Source organism: Bos indicus, chromosome 19 (assembly GCF_029378745.1).
Source record: "Bos indicus isolate NIAB-ARS_2022 breed Sahiwal x Tharparkar chromosome 19, NIAB-ARS_B.indTharparkar_mat_pri_1.0, whole genome shotgun sequence".
Lineage (NCBI taxonomy): Eukaryota > Metazoa > Chordata > Mammalia > Artiodactyla > Bovidae > Bos > Bos indicus.
The window spans coordinates 54593230-54605263 of NC_091778.1; the positions used below are offsets into that span (position 1 = coordinate 54593230).

The 12034-nt window shown below is 60.6% G+C and overlaps 1 protein-coding gene across 11 annotated transcripts in view; it reads left to right on the forward strand.

The window, feature by feature from the left end:
• Positions 1-12034, forward strand: part of RBFOX3 (RNA binding fox-1 homolog 3) — a 440999-nt gene that overhangs the window by 423778 nt on the left and 5187 nt on the right. For 4 of the 11 annotated variants that reach the window (XM_070773954.1, XM_070773952.1, XM_070773956.1 and 1 more), the window contains 8 exons: positions 448-585; positions 2668-2721; positions 3597-3689; positions 5251-5311; positions 9198-9251; positions 9522-9654; positions 10111-10291; positions 11210-11271. In XM_070773954.1, coding sequence (XP_070630055.1) covers positions 448-585; positions 2668-2721; positions 3597-3689; positions 5251-5311; positions 9198-9251; positions 9522-9654; positions 10111-10291; positions 11210-11271 — 776 coding nt within the window. The remainder of the gene's footprint in view (positions 1-447; positions 586-2667; positions 2722-3596; positions 3690-5250; positions 5312-9197; positions 9252-9521; positions 9655-10110; positions 10292-11209; positions 11272-12034) is intronic. The other 7 variants (XM_070773955.1, XM_070773959.1, XM_070773958.1 and 4 more) reach the window with 7 other exon arrangements.

Below are 12034 nucleotides of genomic sequence, written 5' to 3' on the forward strand. Positions count from 1 at the left end.
GTGGCCTCCCCTGGGGCCACATCCCTACTGATGTGTGTGCCATGAGTGGCTTCCAAAAGCTCTCCACTTTCTCATCAGGCTGGAAACCCCAAACGTTACCTGTCCTCCCAGAGCTCAGGCTGTCGCGGGGTTGGGGGGGTACACGCACAACCTCAAGAACTGTGATGGCCAAGGGACCACTGAGGTCGGGCATCAGTGGTCAAGCTGAGCCACAGGGTGGGAGAGTACACTGGGCCAGGGAGGCCTTGCTCTGTGACGGCATCACAGAACTGCTCAGGGAAGAGCCCGAAAGTGGGACCTCTGAGGTCGAAGTGCTACTACGAATCCTGTGAATCCCGGGCGAGGGGAGTCTGCGGGGCTTGGGGAAGACCTGGTGTCTAGATCCTCCCCCACTATGGGGTGGGAGCAGAAGTGGGGCACCTCCCAGCCCGGGTCCTCTCCCCACAGCAGACAGACGAGGCGGCACAGACGGACAGCCAGCCACTCCACCCCTCCGACCCCACAGAGAAGCAGCAGCCCAAGCGGCTACATGTCTCCAACATCCCCTTCCGGTTCAGGGACCCCGACCTGCGGCAAATGTTCGGGGTGAGTGTGTGTGGCCCCTCCATCTGCCCCCCACCCCCAGGGTGGCCCCAGTGTCAGAACGGCCCCCCGGTTTCCCGCTTCCCATTGCCCTCTGGGTCCAGCCCCGCTCTGACCTGAGCCTGCAGGATGGGAGGGGGGAGGCGGGACGCAGGCTCCACGGAGGGACCTGCGTGACTGTCACCCCCGACCCCAGGCATCCCTGGTGGCTCAGCTGGTAAAGAATCTGCCTACAATGCGGGAGACCTGGGTTCGATCCCTGGGTTGGGAAGATCCCCTGGAGACGGGAGAGGCTACCCAGTCCAGTATTCTGGCCTGGAGAATTCCATGGACTGTATAGTCCATGGGGTCACAAAGAGTCGGACGTGACTGAGCGACTTTCACTTTCACCCCAACCCCTTGCCCCTCAGGCCCAGGCAGGTGCCAGTTAGGTTTATCATTCTGCTGTTGAGGGCTCCAGAGAACTCTGTGTCCAAAAGGGCACCCAGCCTCCCGGCCTCACACCCAACAGCCCCCGCCTGTCCAGTGTGCCTGGGGCCCGGCCCAGGTACTTGACATCTCTGGGCCTGCAGCCCCCAGGCCCCGGGGGCTGGGGCAACAAGGAGCCCACACTACGGGAAGCCAGTGAGCATTCCATCCCTGGATTCTCCCGGTCTGTTCTAGACTCTGTAGGATACCAGCGAGTGGCAGTGTCACTGTGAGATCCTACAGGGAGGCTCTTAAGTCCTGCAGTGACTTTATTCTGCCACGTGATTTGAGCCCCTAGCACGTGCTGATGCCCACTCAGGGCTGGGGCTGCCCTGTGGGTGGGTAAGGGGGCAGCAACCCAGGTTCAGGCCTGGCCATGGAGGACATGTGCACCCAGCCTGTGTTCTCTCCCTCTCTCCCGTCTCCCACTCCAAACTCTCCTTCCCCTGCCTGCCCCGTGCCCACTCCCCACTTCCACCTCAAGTCCAGCAGACTCTGACCCCTGAACCCCAGCCCTCCCCTCATGACACCCTCAGGTGGGATTTGTCAGGTAAACGGGAGGTGGCCTCAGGATGGGGCCAGGGCCCATTAGATTGGGGTGAGACCCAGTGGGGTCCGGGCAGAATTTAGAATCATCGGAAGATAAGGATTCTACCCCCTCTCAGCCTGGGCCTGGCAGGTGCCAAACTTCTCTGAGCCCGGAGCCCTGACTTAAAGCAGCTAGTGTTGGGTCAGTTCACTGGGATGCCATTCCGGTCCCTACATCATGGGTCTCAGCACACTCTGTCCCTACAGGCCACCCACAAGCACCCTCAGCCCACTCTGCCTGCATCCCAGCTGCGCCTCCTCCCTCCCTAGCACTCAGCAGGGTTGGCACTGCCTCGCTGTCTGGCTCTGTGTTGCCTCCTGAACATTACAGGATGAAGGGGAAACTCCAGTTGCATGTACTGGAGGCCCCTTAGGACCTCAGCTGGCATTTTAGGGGACTTAATCCCCAGCTTCCTGATCTCAAGTGCTGTGAGAGGGACAGGGCTACCCCTTGAGGGTTCCAGGCCAGCGATGGGGCAGGAAGGGGTTAGCTGAAGTGTCTGGGACCAGCTGACTGGTATGTCCCAGTCAGGCAGAGGGGCCTGGGTTCACTGTCCTCTGCACCCCACACAGCCCAGCCCCTAAACAGCACAGGCAGCAGGCAATGCAGTGTCCTTCCTGGGCCCTGTGTCTCTTCCAGGGGCTCCTCTACACAGCGGCCCCCAACCTTTGGGGAAGGGCTTATCCACAGCCCTGTACGCATGTGTGGGAATCAGGGCCAGCTGTCAGCAGCTAGGGGCAGAGCCCGAGCAGGGAGTCAGAGCAGGAAGACTGGTGACACACAGGTGGGGCAGGTGTCCTGGCAGGAGAAGCCCTCTGCATGGGAAGGTGGGGACCACCCCCACAAGGCTCTGCACGGCCCTGCAGGAGGTGGAAAGGGCCCCCCGCCCCCGCACGCCCCTCCCCTCCGGGGAGCAGAGGACCAGATGGAGGCAGTGGGCAGTGGTCTCCGTGGAGAGCCGGCGAACCGGGCCGGCGGTCTTAACCCACCCTCTCCTGTCTCTCCCACCCTCATCTCTGTCTCTGCAGCAATTCGGAAAAATTTTAGACGTGGAGATCATTTTTAACGAGCGGGGCTCCAAGGTGGGTGCCGCCCAGAGGCCGCCACCATTACAGCGCCCGGCTGTAGGTCCCGCCAGGCTAACGTGTGAAATGTGCGTTTCCGCCCTGGAGAGCTCCGAGCCTGAGGACCCCTGAGCGACACGGGTGCTTGTACTCCCCTCCTCCGCCCGCCCCGCCCTCCCCACCCCGCTGTCTGTGTTGTCGCTGCGCTGCCTGCCGCCGACGCTTCCTTCTCTCTAAGCCGCCGGGACCTCTCTGTCTGCACTCGGAGAGCCCCCACCCCTGGGCCTGGGCCCCTCCCCAGCCTGCGAGCTGCTCCCCTGGGGCCAGGGGCCTTCCTGGAGCTGCCCCCCACCCCCCGCCCGGGGCTTGGAGAAGGGCCGGCAGGGGGCAGGCGGGAGGGTGCCAGCTCCTGGATGGGAGGATTCCCCCCACCCTCGGGCTCCCCAGGGTGAAGATGGGTGAGGCTGCCCCCACTCAGTCCTTCAGAAGCCCAGCCTTGGGCACCCCCACTTCCCAGGTGGGCTTAGGGCGACAGTTCTGGCCCCTGGTCAGGTCAGCATCTCTTTTTCAGCTTTGGCCTGTCCCCTCAGGTGCCAGGCGGTCAGCTCAGGCCGGGCTCAGGCCAGGCCAGCAGCTGCCCCCGCCAGGGGCCGTACCCCTCCTGGGCATCCTGCCAGTGGTACCAGGACAGACCTCTGAGTCTCCTTCAACTCACCTGACTCAACCCCTCTCTCTCTCTCTACCCACCCCCATTGCCCCGCCCCCTCCCACCCACGCCCCGCCCCACGCCCCGCCCCCCCCACCCACGCCCCCCCCACCCCGCACACCTCTTTTTTTTTTCCTTTTTCTCATCCTATGTCTCTCTCTCCGTGTCTGTCCTTCTCCGCTCACAGGGTTTTGGGTTTGTAACTTTTGAAACTAGCTCAGATGCTGACCGAGCCCGGGAGAAGCTGAATGGGACGATCGTAGAGGGCCGGAAAATTGAGGTGCTCAGATAAGTGTGCTGCAGCAGGGACGCCCTTGAGAACGGCCTCCGGTCACCCCGGGGCCCCCAACCCAGCCCCGCGGCTGCCCTGCAGAGAGCCGGGCCAGGGTCCCCGGGGCGGGGCCACGCTGAGGCTGGAACTGAGCCCACCACCTGCCGCCCCTCTTGGGTCTCGATCTCAGGCTCACCAAAGGGCCCCGCACCCTGTGCCCTCCCTCTCCTTCCCATGGGGCTGGAGAAGCCCCAGAAGTCATCTCTCTGAGGCTTGGCAGCTCCAAGGACCTCAGCCAGCCCAGTCTGCCCCTAGTTGGCAGGGGATCATTAACCATCCCCCCGGCCACTCTCACCAAGGAACAACGGTTGCCCCATTTGCCCCCTCCCCACGCTGCCCCATCCTGCCATCTGCCCTTTGCCTTCATCCCCCAGAGAGTGGGCAGCAAGGTGCAGCCATGGCAGAGGGATGGATCCAGCCCAGAGGAGCAGAGGGGAGAGGAGGCAGGGTCCTCCTGACACTAAGCCAGCTTCCCCGGGCCCGTGTGCACCCTGCTCAGTGCTGTGGTTCTGATGGCTGGGAGCTGGGCTTCCCAAACAGGCTCAGCAGTGAGGGCGGCCACAGAGGAGGGCTCAGTGGCCAGTGCAGAGCCATAGGAAGGGCGGTGGAAGGCTTGGGGGTGGGGGAGGCTTCCAGAAGCGGAACAAATGCTACAGGCACTGACCGCGGCTGGGCTCCAGCTCAGTGTCCGGCAACACTTGAGGCTGTGGCCCCAGGCCCCTGGGGCTCACAGGGACTTGGAAGGAGGCAGTACGGCCCAGACGCCACCCTCAAGTTCCCCACCTGCTCTCTGCTCCCTCCGCAGAGGCTCTCCCCTTCCTTCCTACACCCCAGCCTGGCCCTCTGGGCAGCCCGACCAGGGCCTTAGATGTCTGGACAGTAGGACCCACTTGGTGCCCACCTGGTCCTCCCACATTGGCCTTGCCCCCCTCAACAGGCATGTATGCCCCACCTTAGGAAAACTCTCTGCTGGCCTTGAGGGAAGGGGTGCAGCCCCCACAGAGAGGGGTGGCCATCCTGGTGCCCACGACTAGGAAGGCCTCAGCAGCTGCCCACAGCAGAGAAGTCTTAGGGGCCGGTCTGCTAGCTGCGCTGAGAGCACTTTGTGGAGAGTCCACCAGTCAGCTGCTCCCACGGCCGTGGGTTGCCAGAGAGAGGCTGAGCTTGGGCTGTAGGGACAGCCGTGTGAAGGGCAAGGGCCAGGCAGGGGCGCTGGACACGATGTCTGAGCCAAGGCTGGGGACCTGGGCAGCATGCGGAGCAGTGGTGGCTCCGGCCCCCCGGGTAGGGCGGGGTGCCCGGGGAGGGAAGAGCACAGGCCGTGGTTGGTGGGGGACCAGGCTGATGGCAGAAGCTGTACCATGCCTCACCTGGGAGCCCTGGGGGCCTCGTCCCCAGCCCCCCGCCCCCTCCAAGGCGGCCACAGAGGAGAAGTTCAGAGTGGGACCAGGCGGCCAGTGGCCTGCAGGCTAATGCCCCCCTCAGCCTCTCCCTCTCTCTCTCCGGGCAGGTCAATAACGCCACGGCCCGGGTCATGACCAACAAGAAGACTGCCAACCCCTACACCAACGGTAAGCGGGCCCTGGACCCCTGGGAGGCTGCAGGGGCTGCCAGTGGGGACAGGGGGCCCAGGCCACTGGAGGCCGGCCTCCCAGGATGCTGAGCACCCCCTCATGCTCTGCTGTGGTCTGAAGGGGGTGGGTCAGTGAGGCAGGGGAGACCTTGGACCACCCTTTTCCTACACAGCTGGTGAGACCCCCGTGGGGTGTCCAGCACCCAGAGGCCAAGGACAGGCTTCAGGCACAGGGGGAAGGTGGCAACTTCCTGGATTGTTCCTTATTTTCTAAGCGCAGAGGGAAGCCCGGGCTAGAGGTGTTCAGTATTTTAATGAGCGTGATGACAGATGGGCAGTCGCCCTCCCCCAACCCCCAGCCTTAGAAACACTGAAAGGTTGAGGCCTAGTTGGCCAAGCGGCCTTGTCCATACCTACCTGGACCTGACTGTAAGCAGAGGTGACCAGTCTTTGAAACGAAACTGCCGATGCTAAATGCTGGCAGCTGGGAGCAGTGAAGGGACAGCTCTTGGCTGGCCACCCTGTGCCTTAACTTCACCGGGCAAGGAACTAGTTTGAGTGTAGCTGGCACTTCGTTGGGGCCTTTTTGAGTTCACACCTCTTGCCAGGGAGCAGCAGCCTCACTCCATCAGTATGGGTCTTCCGGCTTTGCTTCCCACACCCCAACCCCCAGCAGGAAAGAGTGGACCAAGCCACCCCAAGATTCGCTTGTCCCGGTCTGATCAGATGTGCATGGAGTCAGGGGGCAGGCCAGCACAGAAGGCCTGTGCCAGGACTGTGGGCAGACCTACCACCTGACCTCCTGGAGTAGGGCTGGGGCTCGGCCAGACTCCGTTTAGACGAGATTATTGTCACTCCCATCCTGATTTTTTTTTAATTGAAGGATAATTGCTTTACAATATTGTGTTGGTTTGGGTCATACATCAATGTGAATCAGCCATAGGTATACATGTGTGCTTTTTTGAGAATAACAAAGCTCAAATTCTTTCTAAAACTCTGTAGGCTCCCAGGCTTTGCACCTGTGCTGAGCCCGTACTGGGTGTGACTTTAGAGACCTGGCTCTCACTGCAGGAAGGAAAGCCATAGACATGTTTACAGGGTCAGGGTGACCCTGGGGGCTGCACAGCCCCTCCTGAGAGCCACACGCCCCTGCTGTCTGGCATACCTGAGAGTGCCAAGGAGCATGGGATTCAGGAGGGAACCCATCCCTCAATGACTGCATCCTTGGCACGGATGGTCACAGAACTGAAGCCAGTTAAACAACAGAGAGTGAAGAGAGGAAGAAACCTCTGCCCACTTTGGCGGCAACCACAGGTGGCTGTGAGACCCAGCTCATGGGCTCTGATGACCAAGGCTTGACTTTGCTTAATGCTCTGGAGGACTCAAATTCATTGTTCAGTCAGAGGAGCAGAAGTTTCCACTGCAGGAAACAAAACTCTCCAGGTTTGACCAGGTGTTACTATTTGCAAAAGAAACAAAGGATCCACCCAGGTGGGTGTCAGGCTGCCTCTGTCATCTGGGGTCCCAGACAGTGAATTGGGGCCAGAGCAACAGAGGTACGCAGGATTCCAGAACTGGCAGAGGGAAGTGCCAGGACCATCCGAAGCAGAAGTGCAGACTCTCTGAAGGGACCAGAGGAGGTGCCGGATGGGACCTGGGGACTGGACTGGGGTAGGTGGCTCAAGGACTCTGCACCACTCTGGATTTTTACTGAGAAGACTCAGTTCCAGCTTCCCGGGTAGTCCAGTGGCTGAGTCCACCTTTCAATTCAGAGGATACCAGTTCGATCTGTGGTCCAGGGAGATGCCACAGGGCAACTAAGCCTGTGCATAACTACTGAGCCTGTGCTCTGGAGCCCAAGAGCCACAACTGCTGAGCCGATGTGCAGCAACTACTGAAGCCCTAGAGCCCATGCTCCACAACAGGAAAAGCCACTGCAGTGAGAAGCCTGCACACAGAAACTAGAGAGTAGGCCCCGCTCTCCCGCAAGGAAAGAAAGCCCAGGCGCGGCAACGAAGACCTGAAGTGAAAGTCACTCAGCCGTGGCCGACTCTGCGACCCCATGGAGTGTACAGTCCATGGAATTCTCCAGGCCGCAGTGGGTAGCCTTTCCCTTCTCCAGGGGATCTTCCTGACCCCCAGGTCTTTCCCTCATTGCAAGGAGGATGTTTTATCAGCTGAGCCACAAGGGAAACCAACGAAGACCTAGCGAAGCCACAAAAATAAATAATTTAAAAAAAAGATGACAACTCAGTTCTTGGGACTGGAGGTCTTCTCAGAAGATGAACTATTTCTTCCCTCCTGACCTGGTATTTATAGAAGATTTCAGAAGCACAACAGTAACATTCAGGCACGTCATGTGATGGTGGACCAGGAATAGATGGCAGTCTCACAAAAAGTGTGGAGAACGGGCCGCCCTGGGAGGAACAAGGCCCGGAAACTCTGTCCTGTGCACTTCTCGGCTGTCAGTCCAGCAGTGGGGCTGTCAGACTCTGGGCTTGGGATGTGGAGCTGGACCTGGGGGGAATGCTGCAAAGACTCCAAGAGCTAAGGGGCCAGAGGCTGGGCCTGGTCAAACAGGCTGACCACCCCCTGCACTCACTTCCTGACCGCTTGGGGATGGTGAAGTTTCTGCCCACTGGTTTCCATCCCCGGGACCTCAGGTGGGAGCAGGCCTTCACTCCTGCCCCTGGATATCTGACAGGAGAGGAAGACCAGCCAGGAGGAGCCAGCCCACCTGCAGAGAGGAAGAGGCTGGGGCCCAGGGAGTGGCCAGGAGCATGGTCTGAGCTGGTGTGGGCTTCCCTGATGGCTCAGATGGTAAAGAATCTGCCTGCAATGCAGGAGACTGGAGTTCGATCCCTGGGTTGGGAAGATCCCCTGGAGAAGGAAATAGCAACCCACTCCAGTATTCTTGCCTGGAGAATCCCCGTAGACAGAGGAGCCTGGCGGGCTACAGTCCATGGGGTCAAAAAAGAGCTGGACACAACTGAGTGACTGACGCACACTGCCACTCACCAGCCCTGTAACTGGAGGCTGCCGTGCCTCTGTGAGCCTCTATTTGCTCATCTGTAAGATGGGTGAGGGTGACGCCTTCCTTGTTGGGTGGGTCTAGAACAGTCTGGCATGTGGTAAAGGGAATGCTAGCTGTCCTTCTTATTGTCCCCAATCCCAAAGCTCTTCCTCCCCACCTCTTCCCTCAGCAGCCCTGCCGTCGGCTGCTTTGGGGAAAAACAGACACAGGAGAGCAAACTCAGCCTGGGGAAGGGAGCCCTCCAGGAGCTCCAGCCCAGGACAGACATGGGCAGGAGATGGAGGAGGTCGCCATGGCTGAGGCCAGGCACCTTCTGACCCTCCTGGAAGGCAGCCAAGCACCTGCATGATACAGCTCCCAGGAGACTGGGCTGTCAGGCGCCAAAGCACCCAGACCACCAGCACCCCTATCCCAGCTGCGACCTACAGACGGTTGCATAATAACACATTCCACTTTCCCTGTTAATGCTCTTCAGCAGACGTGCAGACCCCAAGCTGCTGCGGCCAGTGCCCCAGGACAGGGGAGGCCTGGGGCAGGCTGGGGAAGGCAAAAATTTGAAAAGAATCAAGACACTAGGCAGATGGTCAGGAGTGGCTGCGTGCCTATTAAGGAGCAGAAGGCACCCAGCCAGGGAGGCTGCAGCCTCCTAAGCGGGGCCTGGAGTCTGTGCTCCTGCCTCATCCGTCTACCCTGGTTGCAGAAGGAGGGGTCATGCCTGTTCTCTGCAGCGGCCACAGCCTGGGACTGTCCCAGTGGGGCCTATCCTGGAGTCTCCAGGGTTCCCAGACATAATGTGAAGTGGGGAGAGAATCAGGAAGATAGTGATTGGGTTTCTCTGCTTCTCTTCTAGGCTGGAAGCTAAATCCGGTGGTAGGGGCAGTCTATGGACCTGAATTCTATGCAGGTAAAGGCTAGGAGCTGGGGCGTGGGCTTGGGGAGGGCCTGGTTGGGTAGTCAGATCTTCCTGCATAAGAGGACGCGGCCAGGGGCGGGGCCAGGCAGGGGGCGTGGCCGGGCAGGGGCGGGGCGGGGCCGGGCAGGGGCGGGGCTGGGCGTGGCCGGATAGGAGGTGTGGTCAGGTGAAGCGGTGGTCAGGCTTCCCGCCCTCCCGCCTCCTCCTCTCCTCTTAGCTGTCCCTCTCACACCGTCTGCTCTCCGGCACACTTTCTTGCAGTGACGGGGTTCCCCTACCCCACCACCGGCACAGCCGTTGCCTACAGGGGCGCGCACCTACGGGGTCGGGGCCGGGCTGTATACAATACGTTCCGGGCTGCACCGCCCCCGCCCCCCATCCCGACTTACGGAGCGTGAGTACCTGGCGGGCACACGGAGGGAGGCTTGGAGAAAGGCCCAGGGGGCGTGGGGAGGGAGGCGTGGTGCAGCCAGGGGGGCTAGGCAGCCTTTCCAGAACCGCGGGGGCGGGGGGTGGGGCTTGAACCGCAACCTTCACACTGCAGTCGCCTTCACATCAGTACCCCCACCCCCACCCTGCTCCGGGATCTCAGGGTCACTGGCATGTGGGGGACGTTCAGAGCCCCAGCACCTTGCCCATTGCTTTCATGGGTCGTGGTCGGCCCCGGAGCTCAGTGGGCCTTCTCTAAGCCCTCCCTGGTCCGGGGCCCTCCGACCCTAATAGGGGGGTACAGCTGCCTGGGGTGGAGCAGGGGGAGGGTCAGTAAGCAAGGTGGGCCGATGGGCCCCTGGGTTTGCGGGAGAAAGGAGCTGACCAGCAAGGGTGTTACTCTATTGTTATACCAAAACAGGGCACTGGAGCAAACGCTTGTTAAAATGCCAGTCCCATGGGCAGGGCTGGCACCCTGCCCCCTCCCTCCTCAGCAGACACCGGAGCCGGCCTACCCCACCTCTCCAGCGTTCCCACCACTTTCTTGTCCGTTTGCTTCCAGGGTCGTGTATCAGGATGGCTTTTATGGTGCTGAGATTTATGTAAGTGCAGCCCCAGGGGTGGGAGGGTAGATGAATCCGGTATCTCATGTGTCTCAATGAACAGTCAGTGTCCCCCACTCCCTGCCCCGCTCCCCCCACCCCTCCCATCCTGGGAGCCCAGGAGGTCAGCTTCAGCTAAACCTGGGTTGTCCCCGCTCAGGGTGGCAGTAGTAATGGATTCCCAGCAGCACGATGAGCCGGGCGTGTCTTCTCCATTTCACAAGGTGTCAGTTGTATGATGGGGGCCGTGGGTGGCTCTTCCGTATCTCTAACCACATTGGGGTCACTGAGTGAGCCCCAGCGGGCACCCAAGATCCATTGCAGAGGCTCAGAGAATGACCGGGAGGTAGGAGCTCGAGGGCAGACCCCTGGATGGAGTCCTGCCTTCTCTCTTCTTTCACGGGGCATCACTTGCTGCTTCCTGTAGCTCGGAGCCCTTGCTGACAACCCCCATCCCCCACTGCCATCCTGGGTGGTGGTCACCTGTAATTCAGCCATCCATTGAACAGGGCTAAGATGTGGTCTGAGTTAACGCCTTTTGCCCCTGACCCATCCCAGCATCCAACACCGAGTCACCCATGGGTTCTCCGTGCCCATCAGCATCAAGGTTGGCAGTACACTGGCTTGGTGGCAGGTCTGTGAACATCTACTGGGTGCCAAAGCTTTGAACACAGCCAGACATATGATTATTGGTGCCCACCCATGTGTGTTGAATGCACAAATGGACACATAAATGAATGAATGAATGAAGGAGGCGTGTGGACACCCTGCCCCACTTTGAGCCATGCCACTAGACCACAAGCCAGGTGCTCTCAGGCGTGCGCCAGCCATCCCTCACCTGCCCAAGGTGAAGGCTGAAAGGCTGTGTTTGCCCCACTAAGCCCATGTGCTGTGTTCCCCCCGACCCTTACCTTGCAGGGAGGCTATGCCGCCTACAGATATGCTCAGCCAGCAGCAGCTGCAGCCGCCTACAGTGACAGGTACCTGGGGAGGGGTGGAGAGCTGGGTGGGATGGGGAGGAGAAGATGGATAGGTCACAGGGCTGGGCTGCAACAGACAAGAAGCCTTACCCACCACTCCGGGCCTGGCAGTGCTTCCCCCTGGAGGAACATAAGAGTCTGGACAAAGGAGAGCAAGTCTACATGGGCTTGGAGACCCCAAGCCAGCAAGCCCCAAACTTCTGTAATCACTTCCTTCCTTCACAGCACAGGAGGCCTTGGGACCCCCCAGTTCTAGGTAGCAGACAGTTCCTCTGATGCCCAGCCCTAGAGGCCTAACCACCACCCCCTCCCAACGCCCTGAGCTCTGGAGCCCCGAGTGAGAGGGTAATTAGGAGCCTTGGTTTCTGCCTGGGACACCTCTGACCCTTTTCAGTGCTCCCAGGCCTGAGACCCTTAAGCCCGGAGAAAGAAAGGCAGAGTGTGTGCTCTGCTGCAAGTACATCCAGAGGCCCGAGGAGGGTTCTCTCTTGTCTTGAGGGCCAGTCCTGGGGTGGGGGCTGCCTTGATGCCTTTCCCTGTGGGCACTCGGCCTATCGGCCACTGACTGCAGCCTGGGGAAGCATACAGGCTCCAGAGCTGGGCGTCCAGTGGGCACTTCGTGGAAGGCAGCTGTTGCTCTTGCCAGCAGCACTGAAGGCCCCTCGGCCCTCCCTTCCAGGGGCAGGTGGCGCCCTTAGCATCTGGCCTCTGGGTTTTGTCTGGGGCACAGTAGGCCAGCGCTCATGGTCAGCACTCGCTGGAC